General features: G+C 49.3%; 2 protein-coding genes across 2 annotated transcripts in view; one reads left to right on the top strand and one right to left on the bottom strand.

Annotated features, from left to right (window-relative positions):
- Positions 1–14,160: 14,160 nt before the first annotated feature.
- On the bottom strand, positions 14,161–19,840 carry CCDC177 (coiled-coil domain containing 177). The gene is made up of 2 exons (XM_066551841.1): positions 19,794–19,840; positions 14,161–19,023 (listed from the first exon to the last, which is right to left on the bottom strand). The coding sequence occupies exon 2, from the start codon at positions 19,013–19,015 to the stop codon at positions 17,117–17,119; it is 1,899 nt and encodes a 632-aa protein (XP_066407938.1). The 5' UTR covers positions 19,016–19,023; positions 19,794–19,840; the 3' UTR covers positions 14,161–17,116.
- Positions 18,947–23,816, top strand: part of SUSD6 (sushi domain containing 6) — a 93,378-nt gene continuing 88,508 nt past the window's right edge. Inside the window, exons 1-2 of the mRNA XM_066551842.1 lie at positions 18,947–19,047; positions 20,924–21,068. The gene's annotated coding sequence lies outside the window, so the exon portion shown is untranslated. The remainder of the gene's footprint in view (positions 19,048–20,923; positions 21,069–23,816) is intronic.

Genomic DNA, 23,816 nt, shown 5'->3' with positions numbered 1-23,816 from the left:
AATAACCTGAAGACGGCTGTTCAATTTCCCAGTAAGCAAAAAGCTTACTGGATCCAACCAAGGAGTCCAGCCCCAGGTGCTCAGGGAAAAGGAGTCTGCAGCTCAGGCCCTTTTCTCCTCTCCCCAGTTTACATGAGGCATGCCCTGTGATACAGGAATATGATCCCTGTGATTCAGGGACATGCTTAGGGTTATGCTTTGTGGGTAGCTGTGTTTACACAGAGGCTGCTCAGGGGAGCTGAAAAGGTGCTGGAAAGGTTTTGAGTATCTAAACATGTACTGGAAGATATTGGAAATTCCTGTAACTCTAAAGGGATTTGGATATTCAGAAACTCCTCGGGTCTGGAGCAGCAGCCCTCTAGATCCCTCTCTGATCAAGTGCGTGGTACTTCAGAGAGATGCTGCAACCCACGGAGGGATGTGGAGAATGGCAGTGAAAGCTGCTTTTCCTTCTTCTCCTAAATTTCTCTTGCAGTGGTTTCCTCCCTCACGCAAATACAGATCAAGTGTGATTTAATGTGGAACTTATTTTAGATTAAGAGCAAGAATGTGCAGGCAGAGCTGTATTTCCTGCCTGTGTAGGGGGAACGTGGGCTCCAAAATGAGGACAGAAAATTCTCAGCCATTCAAAGGTATCACAGATGGGTGAAATAATTGTGCTTATCACATATATCAAGCTTGGATAAGGGGGAGTGGTGGGGTACACTGTATTTGAAGCTTGAAGCCTTGCAGTAAGGAAAAATGAATTTGTTTGGTGAAGGAAATGTTTTAGTCCCTGGCTCTGGCTGATGCTGAAGGAACTAGAAGAACTTAGTCCACTTGAGCATGTGGCTGGCTCCTGGTGCTGGCGTGGAATTAGTTTTGATGGCTGCTAGCTACACAGAAACTCCCTCCAGCTGTGACCAGCTGCTGCTGTGTTGTAGCCTCACTCAGAAACAGTGGTGGTGGTTGTGGATCCAGGGAGCACCCTCAGACCTGGATGCCCCAAAGGATGTGCATGATACCTCTCCTGACACACTCACAGCACCTCCATGCCATGGGAGCCTTTGGCTTCCCCTTGCAAGTGGGCATGAGCTCAGCTTGCAGCTCTGCTGCCACCCAGGAGCAGACAGCCCCATGCCCACAGCTTGAGCTGCTCCTGCCATCCTGCTCCTGCCTGTTGGATCCCAGCACGCTGAGGCAGACCTTGCACCAAGATTTCAGCAGCACAATGGAACCAAGCAGTTTAGTGACCCAGCCTTAGGAAAGGCTACTGGGAGCAGGGGTGGGAGCTATTCTATTCCTTTCCTGAAGGGAGAAGAGCATCTCCTGATCCTGGCCCCCATAGTGCTCTGCTGTGAGCTCCTGGTTCAGCTCCTAAGTGCAGCCTGGCTGTCAGGGGAGATGTGTGTGGGCTCTGCCTCATTCCCAGACCAGGGAACCAGAGAAGGGCAAAAAAGAACTGTTGCTTTCTGGGTGAATGGGAAATAAAGAACAGTCCTACCAGGGAAGAAAAGAATAGCTGTTGTGGGCAGAACTCTGCAAAGGAGTGAAGTGTTCTGAAGACTGGAGGGAGCAGACTTGAAATACACTTCTGAGCCTTGGTTCTGGTGCACTGCTCATAGCTGGGGTTTCCATCCTGTCTGTGCTTGAAGAGGATCACAGATCTAGCAAACAAATATTGCTTTACATGGTAAGTATACACCCTGCCCTGTCTATCCAGCTCTCCCTAGCTTTGAACAGGATTGCAAGCTGGCTGTTCCTCACCTTCCCCTCCAGGCTGCTCCCTCAGCTTTCTATTTACTCCTCTTTGCTTAACTGGGGCCGTCTTCCCAGGGTGGAAATTAGCCTCACCCTGGTAGGGTTTGCAGCACCCAGGAATAGTGGGAGGACAGTTCTGCCATGGTGGGGATGGGGGGGCTGCTCTCTTTGGAGTGCCAAGGAGGTGAGACATGCCCTCATAGCTGCTCATGCTTTTTTCATAACACTGGCTTCCTGTCTAGAAATATTATTCATCCTGATCCAAAGTCCTTCCGACTTGAGCATTTCATGTAGAAAATGCACAGCAACGGGCAGCGAACACCCCGGGCTCTTAACCAGGCACCTTCCCTCCCTGCTTCACAGGCCACATGTGGGTACAGAGCTGGGCAGGGTGGTCTGGGTGTCCCCTCACCTGGGACATGCAGAGTGAGCCATTTTGGAGTCCTTGTGCCAGGTCCTGTCCCAGTGTGTTTCACAGGGGCAAGGGGCAGGCAGAGGAACCAGTCCCCTCCACTGGACCTTCACTCAGAGGAGTTTGTCATCTATTCAAAGAAATATTTCATAATCAGGGGGTTTTTTTAACTTTTTATTATTTTCCCTGAAAATAATTTATTCAAAAGTAATTTCTGGTTTTTCCTCAGAGGCAGAGAGCAGACCAGAAAGTTTTACCTTCAGATGAATCTTGGTGTGCTTTGTACCTGAAGGTGGCTGTGTCTCTGCTGTAGCTGCACTGCCAGACCCACAAAGAAGGCCATGTGTGGGCAAGCAGCCCTGGCAAGGACAGCAGCCTGTTAATCCTGCATTAGAGACATGTCTGTGCCTCCACTCTGCAGCTGCCAGGTCAGCTGTGCCCTCAGCTTTTCCAAGTCTTTCAGCAACCTGCTAAAGACAGGCAGCTGAGCACCTTCCCAGCTGCCCTGGGTGAGGGTCAGTGGGGGCAGCTCTCTGTGGTCAGGGCTGGGCACGCAGCTCCCATGCTGGGGAAGGGGGCAGGCAGCCTGTCCCTGGCAGGGGCTGGGCATGAGCCTTGGAGATAATGTTGTTTCTGAAGATAAGCACATAGAAAGCTTGATGTGCCCTTTTCCTTGCTGCTGCTTTTCCCTGGAAAAGCAGTCTCAAATCACAAGGGCTATAAAACTAGTGCATTTTCTAGCTCTAGCATCATGTAAATAAGTCAGGTCAGACAGCTGGTGTGCCAGAAATTTCCTCAACATTTTCCTATCTGCATGATTTAACAGACTGCAGCTATATCCTAAGAGCCATGGAAAGACATCCCTCTTACATTCACCAGGGATTTTTAAAGTGTCTTTGAATGTCACTGAAACTCTTTCCTTGGAAGAGATGGCATGTGTGTCCCAGACAACGGGCTTAAGCGGAAAATGGAGGGATGGAGCTGCTGACTTCTTGTAGCTGCAGTGCAGTAAGGGAAAGGTGGTGTTATAAGGAAAGACTTTCTGGTTTAAGGCTCTGAATTAATTTGAATTGTTTTGCAGAATAATGGGCTTGCACTTACTACTGCTGTAATGGGATAGCCAGAGAATCAGCAGCTGTGGCTGCCTCTGCAGCAGGAGACCTCAATTATGGAAGAAGGAGGCTGTGCTGTATAAGGTCAGAAGACAGTAGGACAGACAGGACTATATTCAGCTCTTTCTCTGCCTCTCTGTGTGCTGTTTGCCATGGCAGGTGTGAGTTCCCAAGGTAACGTGAAATGAATCCTGTCTCCTTTCTAAGGAGAAATGGGTGAATATTTGCCATCTCCACAGCCCTGATAGCACAGCCTGCCATGTTATGAATGCTAGTTAGAGTAGTAAAGCCATGACTTCAGCTCACGTTCTGGAGGCTGTGTGTGGAGAAATGTGAATTGTACAGAAGTGGGATGTGGGTACTTATCTTTAGATAGACAGCTGTGCCAAGGACAAATCAGATTTTACTTTATGGAATCTCCTTTCTCCTTAATCTTCAGAGATTTATTGAAAACAGCCTCTAATCTCTTCTGTTTGCCACAGACAAGTATGTTTTACCTACTTACCACAGGGTAAATTTAGTGCCATTCTTAATCTATGGCAAAAAAGGCTTGGGAACAGGATGTGTGGCATGTCATCTCTGGCATACATTGGGGATTTCTCCAGCTGCATTAACTGCTGCCTGGACCAGCACATTGCTACACACAGCCAGCACAGATGCTGCAGGAGGCATTCAGGAGCAGCAGCTCGCTGGGGAGCACATGGGCTGGCAGGCCTGGCTGTGCACTGAGAGCCAGAGACAGAGGAGCTCCCAGGGGAAACCTGGCAAACCCAGCTGGCAGTGCCTGAGCAGGGGGAAGGAGAGGAACCAGGGTGCTTGGTGGGAGGGAGCCCATCTCACACAGCAGGCAGGATCTGGTACTACTAATGGGGAGAAGAAGGAAAGCAGTTGCTTAAAAGTTGCTTAAGTTGGAAAGCCAGGCCCTTAGACTTACTACTGGAAAGGCTAAATTTAATTGCATACATTTTCCAAGAACTATTTGTATCTAAACATATATAGACCATTTTTGGGGGAAGATTAATTGTTATCCAGGCAACGACTGTAACCTTTTGAGGCTGAAGGTTGGTGAATCCTCTGGAAGAGATGGTCCTGTTTTTGGTGGCCATGCTGTCATCTGGAGCACAGTAGAAATGTAGAGAAGTCATGATTAAAGTCTGCTTGTAGGGAGGAGGTAAAACTTAATGAAATGGAGAAACTAGTAAGTAGAGGTGCCAGGCTGGAGCTCCATGGGAGGAGAAAGCAGCTCATGCCATTCCCCAGCAGGCCTGGTGAACCTGTGCAGCCATTTCCCCTTCTGGGGAGCACCTTGTAGCTTGGCCAGAACAAGCTCTGGGTTGCATACCCAGCTGCATTTCACAGTCACATCCCTGTGGAGAGAAGCACACACAAGACAGCCAGAGCATTGCTTGATTTCCAGGTGGTTTCCCTTTCTCTCACATGTTTTAGAAGAGAAATGTGGTTTTTCTGAAGGGGTTGTGCACCTTTCTGCTATGGACAAAGTGATATTGAGGTTTGGATTGTGCTTTCTGCAGATCCTGGGGCTGCAGGGACAGTGGCCATAGGAGAGACACTGAGGAGAGGGCCCCTGGCAGACTGTAAGGTAGATGGCTCTCAGTGCATGTCCCCCTGTCTCCGCTCTTGAGAGTCACTTAATGGAAGGAGATTTTTTGTTTTCCTAACGAAGAACAATATAGAAGACACATAATGTCAATTTCCCCAAAGGCAAAGAGAAATTCAGGTGGGAAAGTGAGGGGAGCCAAGGAGCAGCAGTTGAGTGGAAAATCTAAAGCTTTATTAGTGCTCTGTTTTCCACAGAGCACTGTGGGATGCTCTCTCCTTTGCCTGAGATAAGAGATGGAGAGAAGGGACTTTTATTTGCAGCTAGCTCATCCAGTTCCCTTGCACAGCAGCAGGTTATTTACTCTGCCTGCCTGCCCTGCCTGTGTCTCTGCTGTGCCTTAGCTGTTAGGTTGGAGGTGGGTGTATGGGAAGGGCTCTGATACCTGTGCCCTGTCCCAGGAGGATGAACAGCATGCACATAACCTCAGTGAGCTCTTTGGAGGATCCACCAAGCTTAATAGAGACAGACATCTCAGAGACAATCAGACCTTTCATGTTCTGAGCTAAAATAACAAAAAACATTTTTATTTTTGATTTATAGCTGAAGAACAGTGAAATTTGCTAAGATGTGTTAACCTTGTGCTTTCAGGTGGGAACTACTTCTCTCACATTCCACACCAGTGCTGCAGGAAGCATCTCATGGTGGAAAGATGGAGAAGAGCAGTGCCCCTGGCTGCAGTGTGGCCCTTGCTGTTCACAGGTAAGGCACACAGACTTGGCAGGGTGTGAACGTTTCACAGACAAATGGTAACAACCAGGGCCTTTAGGGAGAGGCTGGACTGCAAAAGGCAAGATGTACTGAGGGAGGTGAGAAAATGTCATTTGACTGCTTAGCTGTTTTTGAAAGGCACAACAAGGAAGATTTAGCACACATGTAATTTCAACCAGAGTCTTCAGGACCTAGACTCTTGTAGAGATGAGGATTCCTCCTCTGGAGTAGTATGTGACTGTCATGTATGTGACCATAAGGAAGTCACCTGGAGAGCTGCAAGCTATTTGTTTTAGCCAGCTTTGGGTAGAGAGCCTCATCTCTCAGCCTGTTTCTGTAATCTCAGTTTACACCTTTCCCTTCTATGAAAAGACACCACTCTTGGCAGCCAGCAGGGCAGAAGACCGTGGCTTATCCTGCCTGGCTGTGTGCAGAGGGTCCTGAGGCACTCACAGCAATGCTGTGGGAGCTGATGCCCTCTGCTAGTGCCTACTAAGAACCTCACTTTGTAGCTCTCTGTGTCAGGAGTTTTCCTTACTCTCTTGTGGCAGCAGCAGACCTGGGCTCTCTATATTTAAGTCTCCAATGAAGAACTTTCCCCCCATAGGTGTGAGTTGCCCTCTCACAGCCCACAGCTGTGTAGTGAGCAGTGGGGCTGGCAGGCCCTGCAGCTCTGCCCTGACAGACCAGCTTACCTGGGAAAAGGACTTCCCACCTTCTGCTGAAACTGATGTGTAGAATCTATGTCCTCTGAAACTGTATTTCTAGATATGGATGTTTCTCCCAAGGTCACTTCCCTTTTGGCCCAGTCTTAGTGCTCAGTTAGGTCTTCAGTCTCTTTAGTACACAGTGCCAAAAACATCTAGCCATCAAAACCTCTTGCTCTCAGAGGGACAGGTTTGGAATAAGAGGTGTTTAAGAGAGGGGGATGTATGTACCCAAAAATGAATACCATTTTTGTTGTGTTGGGGCAGGTGAGAAGAGTCATGCTGCACTTCCACAGCATCTTAGCAGCACTATTACCCAGAAACAGCAATAAAACTGTGGCCTGTGGGCTGGCAATGACAGTTCAGCTCCTCATTTTGTTCCAAGCCCTGGCTGCATTATCTGTCAGGAAGATAATTCCTTGACCTTGTGGTCAGGGGATGAGTGCTTTGCTTAGTGATTAAGCCACTGCAGTAGATAACATGCTGTGTTTAATCCCTTTGGTAGCTGGTCCTGGAGGGGGGCAGGAGGGGCTACAAAAATACGGTGGCTTGCAATAGGTCTGGAGACCTCAGAAACGGTGGCAACAATGCAGAAACTGTGGCTATATGTGCCCATCCTCCTAAGTTAATTTGGTGGCAGGCTGGAAAACAACCAGCCTATCTAGGGCACTATTTTGTCCAGTGATAGAGCCATATGGTGCAAAAACCCCACAGTCGTCTGAGGGCTTAGGCATGTCAGAAATCAGGGAGTCCCTCTGCATACTGATCCTGTCTGCTAGCTGGCACATATAAAAAGAAGGTTTATAATTATTTTCCCCTGCTGATGGGGGAAGGGACTCCTGAATAAACAACTAATCCTGCTGATTTGAACTGGGAAAGAATGAGATAGAACGTTTCCTGCTGCTTCAAAGCTGTGGCTGGGATATGGCTGTGAAGCACGCAGCGGGCATGCTGGAATGCCCCACAAACCTGCCTTATTCCAAGCAAGTGCAGCAAATGCATCAGAGCATGGGTGCATGACCAGGTTTCAGGTTGTACAAACTGAGGGTTGAAGCCCACTCTTCCAGTGGTATTTAGGGTTCTGTCTGCAAGTGAAATCAGGGAGAGCTTTGACTGACAGGGTCTCACCTGGGAGGTTTCATCCCCACAGCCAGACTTCTGTCCCCTGCTTTTTGCTGTAATTCTCTTTCTTACCCCTGCCAGAGAAGGAGAAGATGGAGACACAAGCCCATATCCATCTTGCCAACAGTGAGGCACTATCATCCTTGAGGGAAGACCCTTGGCCTTTTTGAGCAAATCTCTCTTCCCAGGCTGTCGCTGCATAGTTAAGGATTATGATTCCCCTTTAATCTGGCTTTTCCCTTTCACGAGGTCCCTGCTCTCTTTGGAAACAGCCCCAGCCTCAGATTACCTCTGGCTGTGGTGCCTCCTCTGTTGGGCACAGGAATGTGCTAGCTGTCACAATGTGCTTGCCCTTGGGCAATTGATCTCAGCAGGCAGGAACCAATTCCGGGTCGGGTGGCTGAATCGAAATGGTTGATTACAAATAAAAGCAGGTATGGATTGGTCTTTGCAGAACACTGGCAGCCAGCAATCCAGTTCCCTAATGAGAACAGGACTATGGCCATGCTGTGGGTCTCTACTAAACCCTGGCAGTTTGATATTAAACTTGGCCTTTGAGGAAGAAAAAAACCAAACAACTAAAAAATAAAAATAAAAGAAAATTTAAAACCCCAAAACCAAACAAACACCCCCGCCCCCAAAAAACAACAAAACCCCAAAAAACCCCAAAACCAAAAAACTCCAAAAACCTAAACAAAAAAACCCAAAAAACCCAACCAAAAAAACCCCCAACACCCTCCCCCCACCTCGCCCTTGCAAAAAAAAAAAGAGCAGAATTAAAACAGTCTTTAGTAGAAAGGTGGTTTTTTATCCTGTGGTCTTGAGATACTTACCTCTACTTAGTTCATCCTCCTGATCCTAGCACTGACACAGAGTAAAATAATTTTTCTGACAGCCCGGATTCAAATTCTAAAAGAGGTGCTCCTCATCACCTTCTGCTTCACAGGAGAACCCTAGACACTCTTGGCTGCTGCCCTAGAGCCCAAAGGGAGGTGGTTTAGCTCAGGCTCCTTCCTAACATTGTGGGGTGCTGCCTGACAGATGCCTGGAGCAGCACCCATGCAGGCCTGGGGTAGAGGAAGCCACTGGGCTGGGGTGCTCCAGAAGGCATTTCTCTGCTGCTGTAATGCAGGAGCCTTCACCAGGAAGGAGACCTCAAAAAGTCACAATTCATCCTGACTTTCATGTAGGGCCCCAATCTTATTTCCATTATTTTATACATTTGTTTAAGTCCTGTATGTGTTTATCCCAGGCTTCTCTTTTCCATCCTTACTCCCACCATTCATTCAGGATATGTTTCTTTGCTGTAGTGGTATGAGAGCCATCATAGTTGGAGATGTCCAGAACAGTTTCCCTACAATTTTCCACTCTGACCAGCCCTAACCCTTGTGGGAAACATCATTCCTTTCTCAACTGAGGTTGTAAGTACTTTCTACCATTCTTCATCCCTGAGGGTATCTAAAATGTGTGAAGCTGCTTGACCACGTACATCTGTTGCATTAGACACATAAACCATGTCTCCTATGATTTTAGGGATATTTAAATAACTTGTTTTGTTATTTCTTTCTTCTTCAGACATTCTTTTATTTCCTCTGGGGAGTAATTTTGTGCCTGCAGTTTCCCCGTGGAAAAACTTATGCTAAAATTATTCTCCATACATCTGATGCATCGGCTCCCTAGCCATCGCTGCCTGTAGCTGAGGACACTGCAGTGCGTTGCCATGGAGAGGACTCAGACAGCATTACTGGGTCAGCAGGTACTGTACAGGGAGTTTTTACAGCCCTGGTGTCAGGATGGATGGGAAGGGCCTGTGGGTTCCAGGAGACTGCATAAATTCCCCCGGTAGCTTACAGCAAGTTTTCTGTGCATTTGGGGACTCGCAGGCTGCGACTGAATCACGTGGCAGCTGCGTTATGGTACAGTGGCTTTGCAGGGAGGGACCTGCAGCTTCCCAGAGACAGCAGGAGCGGCAAGAAATCTCTGGAGTAGCACAGTGCAGTCTGATCAGAGAAACTTAGAGAGGACAGTAGGTCTGGGTGTGAACATCATTGCCTTCAGGAATCTCTACTTCTACAATTTTTTTTGATGGAACCATAAGTAAAATGCATTGAAATACCTGATTCTGCAAACAGATTGTGCAGTTTTTTTAAAAAAAATTTAGGAATTACAGAAAACTTATGTTACAAGACAGAGTGCCTTCTGCCTGGAAAATATTAGGACTCATGGCATCCAAGTGATGTAAATTGGAGTGATAGCTACCATGAAAAGGGATATGGAGTATATCTAAAGCTAACTTAAGATGTCAGGTGTTCTAGTGTTGCATAAAGCCCTGAAGCTCTCAGCTTGCCTACCTGCCTACCGTTTTCTGAGAGGAGGCAGGTCAGCTCTGGTTTACTGAAACAATCCTCCCTGGCTTTACTTCCTCCTGAGCAGCAGTAGGTGAAACTGATAACAGAAAAAGCAACATCATGACGCATACCTGTTACAACATACCTGTCATGACAGGTCATGCAGACCTTTATGAGCTAGGTAGGAGTTTACTGGTAGGGTCCAGGTCAGAAGGAGAAGCTGGTGATATGATGGATGTATCTTAGGATGCCAACCTGCCCCAGAGCACCTGTGCATGATGTGATGCTGATTGCAGAAAGGAAAGCTTCCCTCTCAGGCAAGAAGGGACACCACTTCCCATGCCAAGCATTGGTCTAAGTGGGGAGGGCAACAGCTAAGCACTTCCACTGGGGCTGTTAATGCTTGGCCTATTCATGGTACTGTCTGGGAAAGCAATGCAGGGAAAGCAAATTAGCAGCGGTGTTTGATAATTAAAAATAAAAAAGTAGCATCCCTTTGCTGTGCCACAACACCCCAGTTCTTCTGTAGGTTTTCAATCTACTGCACCCAAAGCCCAGACTCAGATTGTTCTTGTAGTTGCTTGTGCACAGACATGCTCCAGTTTAAGAAAGAACAGGACAATTTAGTTTTCTTGAAGCCTCTACAGACATGTGGAGACTTGGCTGCACCCTATGGTCAGCCCGCCAGCTACCTAGCTGCAGGCAATGGGAGCAGGAGCCTCGGGATCAAATTGGGACACAAGGACATCTTGACAACTTCAGGTGGAAGCTGAAAATGGTGGAGAGGCTCCTAGACTGTGTGGATGAGGGCTGCTGAAATTCCCTGGTGAGAACAAAGTACCACTCTTCCATCAGGGTTCATGTCAGATGTGGACCAAGTCCATCCAGGATGGCTGTGCAGTGGTCCCTCTATAGTGAAAATGGGCCTGTTCATGGATCTCACATTCTCCTTGAAATCTGAAGAAATAGTTGTTCCTGGGAGGTAAACATGAAGCCTGTCTTGTCGGCATGTACAGGAGACAGGTGTATAAGTAGCAAAGCTTGTGAACAGAGTGGTCCCCTCCTAGGGTCTAACAAATTGCATGCAATGTGGCAGTTAACAAAACCTTCACCTGCTGGGATAATATGTTTTTTTCAGGAGGGAAAGAAAAATGGCTTTCAGCTTTACCTACCCATCTGTATTTTATGCTCCCTTCCTCATTTATTTTCCTACCTCTTATAAAGAATGAAATAATTGTCAAAAATAGCACAGCTTACTTTGGAGGTGATTAAAAAAGGGATGAAATTATCACATCACCCTCCTACAAACCAAAACATTCCCAGTAGTGTCCAACAGACAAAGAGCCAAATCTCTTACTCCCAACTGTTTAACTTACTATCTGACAAAGTACTTCTGTGCCAGCTGCTCTTCCCCTCAGCTGCACTGAGCTGCTTAAGCAGACACTGCTTTGTAAACACCCAGGAACACAGTGTCCAGCGCCAGGGTATTGACAAATTTGTCACCCAGTCTAAAAATATCAGCTGATATGTGACCCTCCCATCCCATTGCGTTGGGTACTGCTCAGGCAGGAGGAAATTTCCACCAAGCTCTTGAAAGCATAAGCTCTGCCAAGCCACTGTGATTTACATAAATAATGAAAAGTTTAATATATCTAGACTGTATTCACTCCTGGAATAACTCTGTTGGCCCTAGAGAGGTAACTAATGGGATGAACTGGGCCCTGTAAGTTTAATGTGCTGAAAGAAAGTGTTATTGTATGCTGTCACGTAGAGATCTAGTGATTCTAGCTAGCCAGGATGCTATAAGGATACTCAGTCCATGTTTACTCATTCATTTAACATTTCCATCTGTAGCTCCTGCCCATTTCTGCTAATGCACCTTCCTCTCACCCTGCTCCTGTCCTGGGCTCCCAGTGCAGCCTTATATAACCTCCAGACCCTCTTCCTCCACCCCCCTATTTAAAAGTGTTTCAGAGTTTGGAGACAATGCCCAGAAGTGGTGGCTGGTGGTTTAAAACCTTTATCCTCCATGAAGCACCAGCTGCAGATCAGGAGTCAGGGGAGCTGCCACAGCAGGGGCACAGGGATATCCCTCCACTGCAAGCAGATGAGGTCAATTAGAGGACTGCATGGGGATTAGGGAGGACGTGAGTGAGAGCTCCAGCTAGATCAGGGAGGCCAACATGGCCCAGGGCAAATCACATCAGTTCTTTCTGCTTCAGTTCAGCTTACTTAGGCTGGGGGCGATAACTGGTTTACCTCACAGCCAGGTCCTGAGATTAGATGCAGGGAGCTGTGTAAAGCACATAAGAACAAAACAGCACTGGCAGTTTGGTTTTGTAATACAGGATGATTCTTACTGCCAGAGTGGTTTTGCAATGCAGAGGATTTCTGAATGGCAGGGATGCAGGAGATGAGTGCAAAGTTACCAGAGAAAGAGTTGCGTCCTTTCAGACTAGAATCTTACAATAACGAGGTAATGTTTCACAGTAAAGATGCATGCTCAAAGAATGGGCTAAGGACAAAGAAGTCAGGCCTAGAAACGAATTTTTTTCAGGTCCTAGTGTTAAGAGGCATGTGGGATGTGGGGCATATTCCATTATGAAGGCTCTGAAGACTGGCCTCCCTATAGTGCTGGATGGTCTACATGAATGAAGAATCTCTTTCCAGGTATCTTGGGTTGGAAGAGTTTTGCATTTTTTTTCTTGTTCCCAGCGTTTTCTCTTCGAACAATCACCTAGTAATATCTCACCAAAAGGAGGGCAGAGCTGCTGCCTGCCCAGAAGCCAGAAGCATGATGATTTTCTTACCCTGCCTCTGTCCTGGCTCTTCAGAGTGGGTGGCAAGCTATTTGCTTGCCAATGATTTGTGGGGCTGCACTCCCCCAAGTAGTTGTATTAGAGCTCCATCAGCCCCCTGTACTGCACTGCAAAGCAGGTGTCTTGGGGCTGACTTCCAGAAGGACTGAGCTAAGCCAGTGTCTTCCTTTCCTTTGCCTATGACAGCCTTCTTTTACAACTATGCAGGCTCAGTCCAATCCTAACAAACTATATTCCCTGGGAGCAGCAAAGCATTAGAGCTTACACTGGATTGCTTTGAAGGGAGCCTGTGTGATCTGAGAACACATCACAGAGCACCTCCCAGAGCACCTCTGCTCTCCTGGATGTAGTGGCTGCTCTACTAAGCAGCACAGTCTCAGGTTCACAGAGCAGAACTACGTGTGAAGACACCAGTTACCATCTGTAATGTGCTGCATCTAACTCGCTTTGTATCTCATCCTTACATCTCCCTGCATCTTCTTTAAAACAAAACCCCAACAAGACCAAAAAAAGCCCAAACCAAGAAAACCTCATGTTTGAAATGGCATTTCAACTACTACATTTTTGTCTTTACCTGCAGAAGAACGCCCACAGCTGAAAGCAAGTCTTTCTTTGATGCAACAACTGCGGCAATGAGAAGCCATCCTCAGGTAAAATATAACAAGCCAGGCTATGTATTGCAAATACTGTTTCCCACACCTCCCTGTCTGGCCTTGGCTTAATAAAGACATGTAGATGTCTTTAACTAAGTCCCTAGCAAACCTGTGAGCACTGCACATTCAGCATTTTCTTAGCAAACAGAATTCCCCTGGCATCAGGAGAAATTTTAGCAAAGAATGAGTCTGCAGCTCCACAGCATCCTAAGAGGAAAACAGATAACCAAGGTGAGAAATCGAATCCTCTTACGCATGTGGAGAAAGAACTTAATATAAACTGGCTTAAAATTTACCTTGCAAAATATTAACCAATGGTGGTGCAGCTGCTCCTCCTAATAGCTTTTAGACCTATCTGCCAAATTCAGCCTTCACAGAGAGAATGAGATTTAGTGATGAATTTTATGTGAAGAGGAAGCACACAGGTAAGATTGTTGGCACTCTCTCTGGCACTGAAGGGCTCCAGTTTCAGCCCAGATGCCATTAAAGCCTAGACAATCCACATAAACAAGAATTTCTAAACATGCAAAATGTGTTCCATTGTGTTCCAAAATTCCTCCAGAGGTCAGCCAAAAGAAACTGCTCTTTAGTCAGTGCTTCTCCTCCATGTTGATTGCTTTTTTAGTTCTCCCTAACCTGCAGCTCAATTGCAAAAACACCAAATAAGCCCCATCTAAAAGGGCCATACTTTTTACATGTGACCCATGGTTTAACTTCTGTTCCTACAGAAATCCAGCAGTAGAATTCCTTCTCAAATAAACAAAAGCATAAGCAGACCTGAGAAATACCTCATGCCTCCATCCAAACTGCTGACTTAAATTTTCCATGCTGCAATTTTAAACTCATAAAATTCACTGAATTTCATGGACTTAGGACTTAAACCACTACAGAAATAAAAAATATCCATACACAGATCAGTGTCTTTTGAAAAAAAAATATTTTTTCTCAGATTGCACATTCAAAACTTGAGCTGTACACTGCACAGTAGAGGAACACTAGTTTGCCAATCCAATTACCTTCATGTAGGTTTGTGTTGATTAGTTCAGCTGTAGCCCCAAGGTGTCAAATTCAGTCAGCAGCAAGAGATGGACCCCAGGTGTAATTACAGTCAGTGGCCAAGACATGTCTCCTGGGCTGCAGAATGTTCTCCGTCTGGAAATGCCCTTGTCAGAGGGAGGTTTGGACAGTCTTCAGGTAGATTGCAGTAGAGCTTTAGGGAAAACATGCTCCTCCAGCTAGAGGCTGCCTGCTCATTCACCCATCACCATTTGCCTTCTTTCCACTGTTTCCCATCTCTCCCCCTTGTCCCTCTGCTAAATTAACCAAGCAGTGAATTTCAATCCCAGTGCAATGACACAGGAAGCAAAACCCTTCATATATGTGCTGGCAGGCTTTCTCTCCAGCCCCAAAGGCTACAAATCAGATGAAACATTGGCTATGCTGGAGTCACTGCAGGTTTTATCCCAACTCTAGTGCTGTGAGGGAGCAAGGGCAGTTTTGCAGTGGCTGGATTTGAGCCACTGACCATCTCTTTTCTAGGTCTTTGCAGATACGAGGGCACACACAAATCACTGAGGCACGGACAACATGTGAAGTCTGTGTTTTCTCAGGACCTTGTCCAGTGTTAGAACAGGATTTGTTTCACTGTTCTAATTGCTGCCTTGAGGATGAGGATAAGGGGATAGCCTCCCTGCTGGAAACACTAATGCAGCTGTCCTTTCCACAGTTACCAGATTTGGGTGTTAATGCTTTTCACTGAAGGATGTTTTACTTTAATAACCACTCAAATAAATAAATAAATAAATACATACATAAATAAATATTACTTTGTATTTTATAAGCAACATTTGTCCAAAGTCTTTGAAGTGCTTTGCCAATCAGAGTCTTACTATTTCCTGTGAGTCCCAGGAGCCCAACTCTGCTTCCGTTTATATCAACAGGAGCAGGTCCAGCCTCTGAGGACTTGTCTGGCATTACACAGTGAGCCAATGACTGACAGAGCAAACACTGCTCAGGTGCCCTAATTACTACTTTCATGCTGCCTGCCCTTAACACCACCAATCATACTTTGATTCAAAGATCAAATCTTATAAAAATAAAAAAAAATACCTATGTCTTAATTTTCAACGCTGTGTAATGTCTCTAACCTTGCAGGGCATCAGTGTATTTGGTCTATTGTTAGTGTTCATTTAATAATTTCTTTAAAGCCTTCTAGGAGGGCTCTGACCCGCTGTTACCTCCTTGGAAATTCTGGTAAGCAATCAATGCATGCTAGACTGCATGTCTGTGCCATATGTCAACCCTCTCCTGGCTGTCTCTTCTACTATGTTCTATGTCAGAGACATCCGCAAAGAAACGAGATCTTGTCTCTTCTTGGTGCTTCTCCTCCATGCTCCAGGTCTGACTGCTATCACCAGAGCAACCCAATCTGGCATCACAGATGGTGGAACGAGAGCTGATACTGCCCGGAGCCAGAAAAAACCAAACCAAAGTGCCTGCTTCAGATGTGTGCTTACAACTCCAACTCAACAAAGAGTACATGTGGAAACCTGGAGCAGAATGCTGTTGTACTTGAATGCTGTACACAGGGCACAGGTAGGTTTTTCACATTTCTGGTGCATTTAAGTGCAGAAGAACTTAGTTCCCCCTAAATAGTATTGAGTTAGCTCTGATAAAAAAGACATGATCCTCATCTAAGAGAATCTGTAATGTACCTTATTTTGTGCATCTACTCTTTCTTGTGCTCTATATAAGAATACAACTCTTAGCACCAGTGGCAGAGAAATGCTGCCCTGCTCAGTAGACACTGATAAGAGCTGGGCGAACGTGTCATTGTATGCAGCTCATGAGAACTATAAGGCTGGAACTCTGGAGAACATCTGGTCCAACCTCCCACTCCAGATAGGGCAAATTGGATAAGGTGGCTGAGGATCTTCTTGAGTTTTGAGAATTCCTAAGGGTGGTGATTTCCATTTACAAGTGACCTCTGTGTTTCCCCAAAAGTCCAGATTCCACAGGTTCATTCATTTTTATATCTTAATGAACAAATGGCTTGTGTGGGTGCTTGTCAGTTTGTGGACTATCCACAAATTTCTCTCCTTTTCTCCCTCCTCTAAAAGAAAAGAAGGAATTCTATGGATGTTTGTAAGAGAAACTTCAAAAGGAGGAGAAGGGGTGAGGATACCTTGGGAGGGGTAACAGCAAAAAAGAAATTGTGTTTGCAAGCACTTTCAGACAGCTTCTGCCCAGCTCTGATCATCATGTCTACTTACATGGCCTTGATCTGTGCTTTCCCTAGCTTGGTACTGGCACCAGCCAAGGGGCACCCAGGTATATGGCATTCTGTACTCCAGCCTTCCTCATCTTCAGCATGGGATTGCAGCAGCTTTGAAAATGCAGTCCCGTAACTTAAACCAAACTGCCTGTCACTCCAGGCAGAATCAGCTGGGGTGGTTTTGGTTTTTATTCAGCAGGCTCTAGTAGTCAGCAACCTCTGTTTGCATTTCCCGCTGGAGAGTGCAGCTGTAGTCATCTCTGTAAACAATCAATCAGTAACTCAGAAGCTTCAAGCAGATTTTGCAGCCCTCTCTGAAAAAACAATGCATGTGCTTGTGGGGTGGAGGAGAGAAAAACTTGCTTCCCCTCTGTAAAGATGATGAGGTCAGTCTTTAAAACACACCCAGAATGCAAAATGTATTTAAAACAGGATGTGAAATAGCTGCCACATTTTTGTGCGGTACCCTGCTCCCCCAAAATACGAAATTAGGGTGGATGTTGCTTTTCGTTGTTTTTTAAATGCTCATGCCGAGGAGCTTTCTGTCACATTATGATGGACAACCAGTAGTGCATCCTCACTCATCCATGACAAGATCTTTCATTTCTTACTAAGTTGAGCATGCAGTTCTGCTTCGAAGGCCATCTTGTCAAAGGTGCGCATGTTTGTCTCCTCCCGCACCTTTTCCCGGACATGGAAGGATGCTCGAGCAACAGACCTGGCATTTTCTAAGACAGTCTTCTTCTCCTTGAAGATCTGCTCACTTCTCTCCAGCTTCCTCTCTATAGAGAGGAGAATTTCCCTGCGCCGTAAGTCCTCGTACTGTTCCACCTTTTGCTTGTTCATCTTCTGCACTTTTTCCTTTTCCAGACGGCTCAAGACCACTTTGCGGGCTTTTTCTTGGACAGCCTCTTCGGCCACCTGGGCAGCATGCTGGAGCTTTCTCTCTGTCTCTCTAGCCAGTGCTTCCAAGTGCTCCTTCTGTTCTCTTTCCTTCTTCTCTGCTGCCAGTTTAGCTCTCTGGATCTGCATGTCCTCACGCCTGGCCTTCTCCCTCAGCTCCTGGTTCCTCTTCTCCACAAGCTGCTCGTAGTTCTCCTGAGCCTTTGTCAAACTCATCTTCAGGGATGCCTTCAGCATTTCCTTCTCTTCTGCCTCCTGCTTGGCCAGTTCCTTGAGCAAGGCCTCATGCTTCAGCTTCTCTGCTTGGTTGAACAGTCTCTTTTCCTTCTGCAGCTGCACCTCCTTTTTCAGCCTCTTCTGAGCAGCTGTGGACAGCTTCTCTTGCAGGAGCTGCTCCTCTCGTTCCTGGTGCTCCTTCTTGACCTCTTCCTTTGCCTTCAGGTTGAGCTCCTGATGGAGTTTTTTCTGCTTGTCCTCCTTGATGGCCCTCTCCAGCCTCTCCCTCCGCAGCCGCTCCTGCTTCTCCGCTTGCTCCCGCCACCTCTCCTCGCATACCAGGAGCTGCTTCTGCTTCATCAGGGCAGCTTCCTCCTGCTCCTGGTTCCGTCTCCCTCTCCGCTTCTCCACCTGGCTCTCCCACATCCGCTGACCCTGCAGGAGGGCCCTTTGCTTCTCCTTCTCCTCCTGCTCCTTCCGCTGCTCAGCCAGGCGCCGCTGGCTGTCCCACTGCAGGTGAGCTGCCTGCCGCTGCTCCCGCAGGAGGTTGGCCTCCTGGTGCTTGGCGATCATCAGTGCCGCGATCTTCTTGTCCCTCTCTGGCACCTCTGAGAGACCTTTCTTCCTCTTCACCTCCCTGACGATCCTCTCGACCCTCTGGGCAGTCTGTGGTGAGTGGCTGAGGTCGCCCAGGCTGAAGCTGCGCCCCAGCAGAGTCCCATTGGCGGCGGCTACCCCCCGACCCCGGCCGCACACCTTGCCCCCGCGCTCCCGCAGGCTCTCCCCGCTGTAGGACGACGAAGCGCCCGACTCAGAGGAGGTCTTGCCCCAGCTACCCTCGCGGCGCTTCTGCAAGGAGTCCAGGGAGTGGCTCTTGCCCTTGGCACCCCTCGATGCCCTGGCCTTCCCCCCGCCATGGGTCCGGGGCCCGCCGGCAGCTGCGGCCGCAGCCCGGGAGGAGACACGGGCGGCGGGCGAAGGCGGCAGGCTGCCGAGGGGCCCGAGGATCCGCCTCTTCTCCTCCCGGATAATCCTCTCCCGCTCCTCCCGGCACTGCTGCAGCTTGCGGCGGCGCTCCCGCTCGTAGGCCTCGTAGAGGCCGGCGGCCACCCGCATGGAGCGCCCGGGCGCCTCTCTCAGCAGGTCCCCCAGCGCCCGCGGCAGCAGCTCCACGGGCCGCACGGCGCAGCGGGCGCAGGCCTCCAGCGACCGCGGGCTGGTCAGCACGTACCGGCTGCCCTCCGCCGCCGCGCAGTCGAAGTTGTACAGGTCCAGGTGCAGCAGCGGCGACTGCTCTCCAGGACGGGCCGGCTCTCCCCCCGCCGCCCCCCCGGGCGCCGGGCAGGGCTGCGGGGGAGGCTCGGCCGGCGGCTCCACCATGGCTCGGCCTGCGGGGCAGAGAGCGGCGGCGGGTGAGCGGGCGGGCAGCGGGCGCACAGACCCCTTTGTGTCCCCGGGGCAGAGGCGAGGAGCGGCTGGGAGGGGGCGGCGAGGTGCGTACCGGGGGTGCCTGGGCTGGGCTGCGTTTGTGCAGGAAAGGGGCAGGTCGCGGCCGGTGTTGGGCACCGAGGGGCAATGTCCGGGGGCGGGGGTGCCCGGGGCGGAGAGCCGTGTTTAGGCGGTCGGGCACAGGGGCGTGGTGCGGGAGTCTTCGGGATGCGCGGGTTGTGAGCACGGGGGCGTTTGGGGTGACGGGGGTCGTTCAGGGTCCTCCGGCAGGTTGGGGCAGTGGGCACAGAATCGTTCGGCAAGGAACGGGGATGCTGGGAGGTGCACGGGGTGCGTCTGGGCCGGGAGGGCAGTCTGGGCTGAGGGTAGTCAGGCTCTGAGGATGCTGTAGGTGCGCTGGGCTTGGCGGACTGGCGGACGAGAGTGTCCGCGCGTGAATGGGTGAACGGAGAAAGGGGTGCCCGGGGGTGTCAGGCAGGGCTGGCAGCGGGACCGAGACCTACTCCCGGGCCGGGGGTGTCAGACAGGGCTGGCAGCGGGACCGAGACCTACTCCCGGGCCGGGGGTGTCAGACAGGGCTGGCGGCGGGACCGAGACCTACTCCCGGGCCGGGGGTGTCAGACAGGGCTGGCAGCGGGACCGAGACCTACTCCCGGGCCGCGGCGTAAGACGGAGCCCCCCGCCCGCCCCGGTTCCCCGCGGCACTCACCGGGCGGGCGCGGCCGCAGCCCCGCTCTTTGTCTCGGTGCCGGCGGCCTCGGGGATCAGGCGGGCGGCGGCGGCGGCGGCTCGTCCATGGCACCCCGGGCCCCGCGCGGCGCCCCCACCTGCGGGGCGGGCACGGCGGCGGCGGGCACGGCGGCCGCCCGCAGGCTGCGGCGCCCCGCGCTGCCCGCTGCAGCCCCGCGCGGGGGGCGGGCGGAGGCGGGAGCGGGGGGAGCCCGCCCCGCAGTCCCGCCGCGCCGCCGGGCCGGGGGCAGCGCTGCGGCCGGGCGGGGACCCGCCCCCGCCTCCCCGCCGCGAGGGGCCGGGCCCGGCGCTGCTGCGGCGAGCGCGGCGCGGGGCTGGCTCGGGTGGTGGGTAAGCGCCCGGCCCGCCAGGAGAGCGTCCTTCCCTGCAGGCATCCCCACTCCCTGTGTGCGCATCCCTTAATCCGTGCGTCCTGCCCTGCACCTGCCCCTCCGAGCTCGCGTCTTTCCCTGCAGACTGTCCCTAAATGAGCGGCACTTTCACGGTCGTGCCCCCTGTTTTGCATTGTACCTGCACACAAACAAGCCCATCTGTATTTACCGTTAATATAGACAAGGATAAAAAGGGTGTAAGAAGGAGCAGGAGATGCTAACCCAGTTTTACAGATGGCAAACTGAGCCCCAGGGAGATGAAGATGCCTGCCTTGGGCTGCCTAGGGAATTCACGCCAGGGCTGGAAAGGAATGGCAAAGCTCTCAGATTTCAGTTCAAAGCAGTTTCCAGCCATGAAACCTTATTCCCTTTTGTGCTGGTGTAAGCTATTGCTTGATGCAAAGATGTGTTGGGCTGTACAGTACACCTTTTTGAGTACCCAGTTTGAATGTGGTGCTTGCAGTTACTTTGAAATATCCCTGGTTTCTACAGGAATCCTGGGCCCAACAGCCTCAGTGGAGTTGAGAAATGCTTTGCTCTGGAAATACCATTCAGCCAAAAGAGGATCACTGCTGCTTGTGGAGCTGCAGAGCATCTGTGCCACTTAGTGGAGCAACTCTTGATTTTTTCAGGCAGAGGACAGGAGTAGTAAATGCACCATTAATCACTGTGTTATGAAGTCAATGTTTTTCAGCAATTTCTCATTTAACTTCTACAGGTGCGCCTTAATATGCTTTGCTTTAATAAGGAAGGATATGGTACTTCCCAAACAACTTTCCAGGATGGCCCAGGACAAGGATACAGAGCAAAAGAAGGACCCAAAAAGGCTTGGGAGTTCTTAGCAGAAAGCTGATGAGCAGAAGGTTGGTTGTCATTTCATATTGTACAGGCAAAGACTGTGCTGATGAATGCACAGGGTAATGATGCATCCACAGCAAGTGAGCAAACTCCACCAATAAGCCATATTGACTGATCTGATCTCATTCATTCATCATCATGATGGTCTGCAGGGGGCAGTTATAAAGCTTGGTTATTAGTCACATGAAAAATCCTCAGGCCAGGGAACAGCTCTGCCATGTGAAGAGCCCAGCCTTCTGGCTGATGGAGCTAACCATCAATACCTGCTGTGGCACTGTAGCTGTCAAGCCATAGCTGTGTTCCCTCCTCATGGGCAGTATTAAGCTGCTAAGTGCATATGCCAGGTAAGGTGTAGGCTCCTCCAAGCTTTTGGCATGTTGCTATTTCAGCCTTCATCAGGACTGTATTTGGGCCTTGATCTTTTCAGGTTTCCATGTGTATCTTTGGGAGGTCTGTAAGTGGTCTCCCAAATGCAATTAAAAAGGGATTTATCAGGAGATTTTTAGAAGCAGCTGGATGTGACTTTAGGAGACGTTAACACACACTATCCAAACATGGAGTCATATCCCTATCTCGTCAAGACTAAAGGAGTTTTGGGGTGGGGAAGGAGGAGATCATTGGAGGAGTTGAAGTGGATCGCTGCTCGTGAGTCATTTTCCCAGACACACTTATAAAGCCTAATTCTCTGTTGACTAGATATGTCTAGAAATCTATGTGCTCAGGTGGAGCAGTTCTATAATGTTATGCTTTAATAAACATTTCTAATTTTGCATCACTACTAATGATAGCAAGAGATGTGGGGCAGTGGAAAACTGGAACTACAGATTGAGTGGGTGGAAATTTTTGTATCACTTCAACAAATTCTTCTGGTTCCATTCCAGAAGATTCCATTGCTCATGTACTATTTACTTTCTTCCCATCTAACTTTAAAACTGCCCAAACCTGGGTTCTTCCCTGCTCTCTTCATGAGAGCTATTTCACAACCTACTACAGCTCATTGGTAAAAGCTTTTGAGTAACCTTCAGCTTCAGTTTTTCCCTCTCTTTGTTTTGTCTTCTCTAAGTAATTTGCACTCCCCTCCTGCTTGGGTGTATGCCTTACAAATGTTTGTAAACTGTTTCTATGTCCCCTCAGAGACAAGAACACATACTGTCATCACAAATCCAGCCCCCCACGGTTGCACAGGGAGCTATCACCTTCTGTCTCCTCCCAGTATGTCAGATTCTTATGGTAGCCACAGCCCTGAACTGAGCAGTGGGTTCCTGCCCAGCACTCAGCTTTGTGTTGCCTGGCAGGGTAGCTCTGTGCACATTCCTGGTGCTGGTGTGTTGCCTTCCTCCTGTCTAGCTAATTTCTTTGTGTCCCCTTCTCTAATTTTCTAGCTCTCCTAAGGCTAGATCAATATAGTTTCACTTTCCAGAACTCTTCCCTCCTCTGCCAAGAGGAATGTTAGTTGGTGAATTATTTCATCCTTGCTAAATAGCCTTTGTTTTCCAGGTTGAATCCTATCTTCATCTAGTTTGCAATTTCTACTCTCTGTCTCAGGCTTTTTATACTGTTGTTGGGACAACCCTGACCTACTGTGTAGCTACCTGAACTCTCAGCCTATTCCCTCTTCCTTAGACTCTTCCTGGTTTTGCACCAGAATATTCCTGCACCTTCCTAAGCCCTGTGGATAAGGGGAAAGTGACAGCCTTGGGGAGAGGAGAATAGGGAGGCCTCTGACACAATTTTTGCTAGCATCTCCCAGGCATATTGCCCTTCTCTTCCTAGCTGCTGCTGGGACACAGGCACCAAGTATCTGCCCAAATATGTCCCTTCCCTGCCCAGCTGCAGCTCCTGCCCCTCTCCCAGAACACACCAGTGCCTCTCCAGCCCAACCTTCTTTTGTCAGCTGGATGGTTTAAGCACTAATTTAAAACTTTAATGAGGCACTCAGTCTAATGTTTTACTGATCCCCAGCACCATGGTATCCTTGGTTCCTTCCCTCTGAACAGCCACTTGTCACATGCCATAATCCTTTGTTTACAGTCCTGCAGCTCATCCACCTGAGTGATTTTACAGCCTGCTCAGTAATAATGCTGAACATAAAGTCCCATTTGACTTTATACACTGGGCTAGCCTGATAGCCAAGGTCCAAAGCCCAGCATGCCACAACATCTGTGTAACAACCTGACACAAGCCAAAGTCCTGTGTGAGATTTCAGTGTTGGTTCCTTTTTTATATTTCCCACACTTTGCCTTTGTTTTTGTCGCTCTGTGCTTCTGCTCTGCCTGCAGTCCTGGCACAGCTTGCCTTTACCTTCCTGCATGGATGGCAGGATGGGCATTTGCTTTCCTCCTGCCATCACAGACTGCCTGCTGAGAGACGTGGCAAGGCATCCCTCCTCTGTTGCCCCCTGCCAGGCTGTTCTGGTGTGGTGAGTGCACAGCATCCTGAGAGACTTCAAAGTAACTGCCCAAAGCTGAGGCACCATCCCCACAGCTCACAGTCCAGAGGCTTTGCCTAATGTTGACATCTGTGGCTGACCCTCACTGGGGTCCCTAGGGAAATGGAGCTTCTGGCTGGGGCAGCTGCCCAGAGCAGGGAAGCAGAGAAGAGATGGGGCGTGAGGAAGTAGCTGGGAATGGTGACATATGGTGGGGGGTGATGCAGAGGGCTACTGCCAGAAGCAAAATGTTTGGCAGCTGCTAGGGACAGACTTGCATTGCAAATACTATAGCTTTCACTCTAATATAAAGCTGGAGTCTGAG

This window comes from Molothrus aeneus, chromosome 6 (genome assembly GCF_037042795.1).
Source record: "Molothrus aeneus isolate 106 chromosome 6, BPBGC_Maene_1.0, whole genome shotgun sequence".
Taxonomy (NCBI): domain Eukaryota; kingdom Metazoa; phylum Chordata; class Aves; order Passeriformes; family Icteridae; genus Molothrus; species Molothrus aeneus.
Note: the sequence above shows the minus strand (reverse complement) of the source record. Positions and strands in the feature narration are given on the sequence as shown.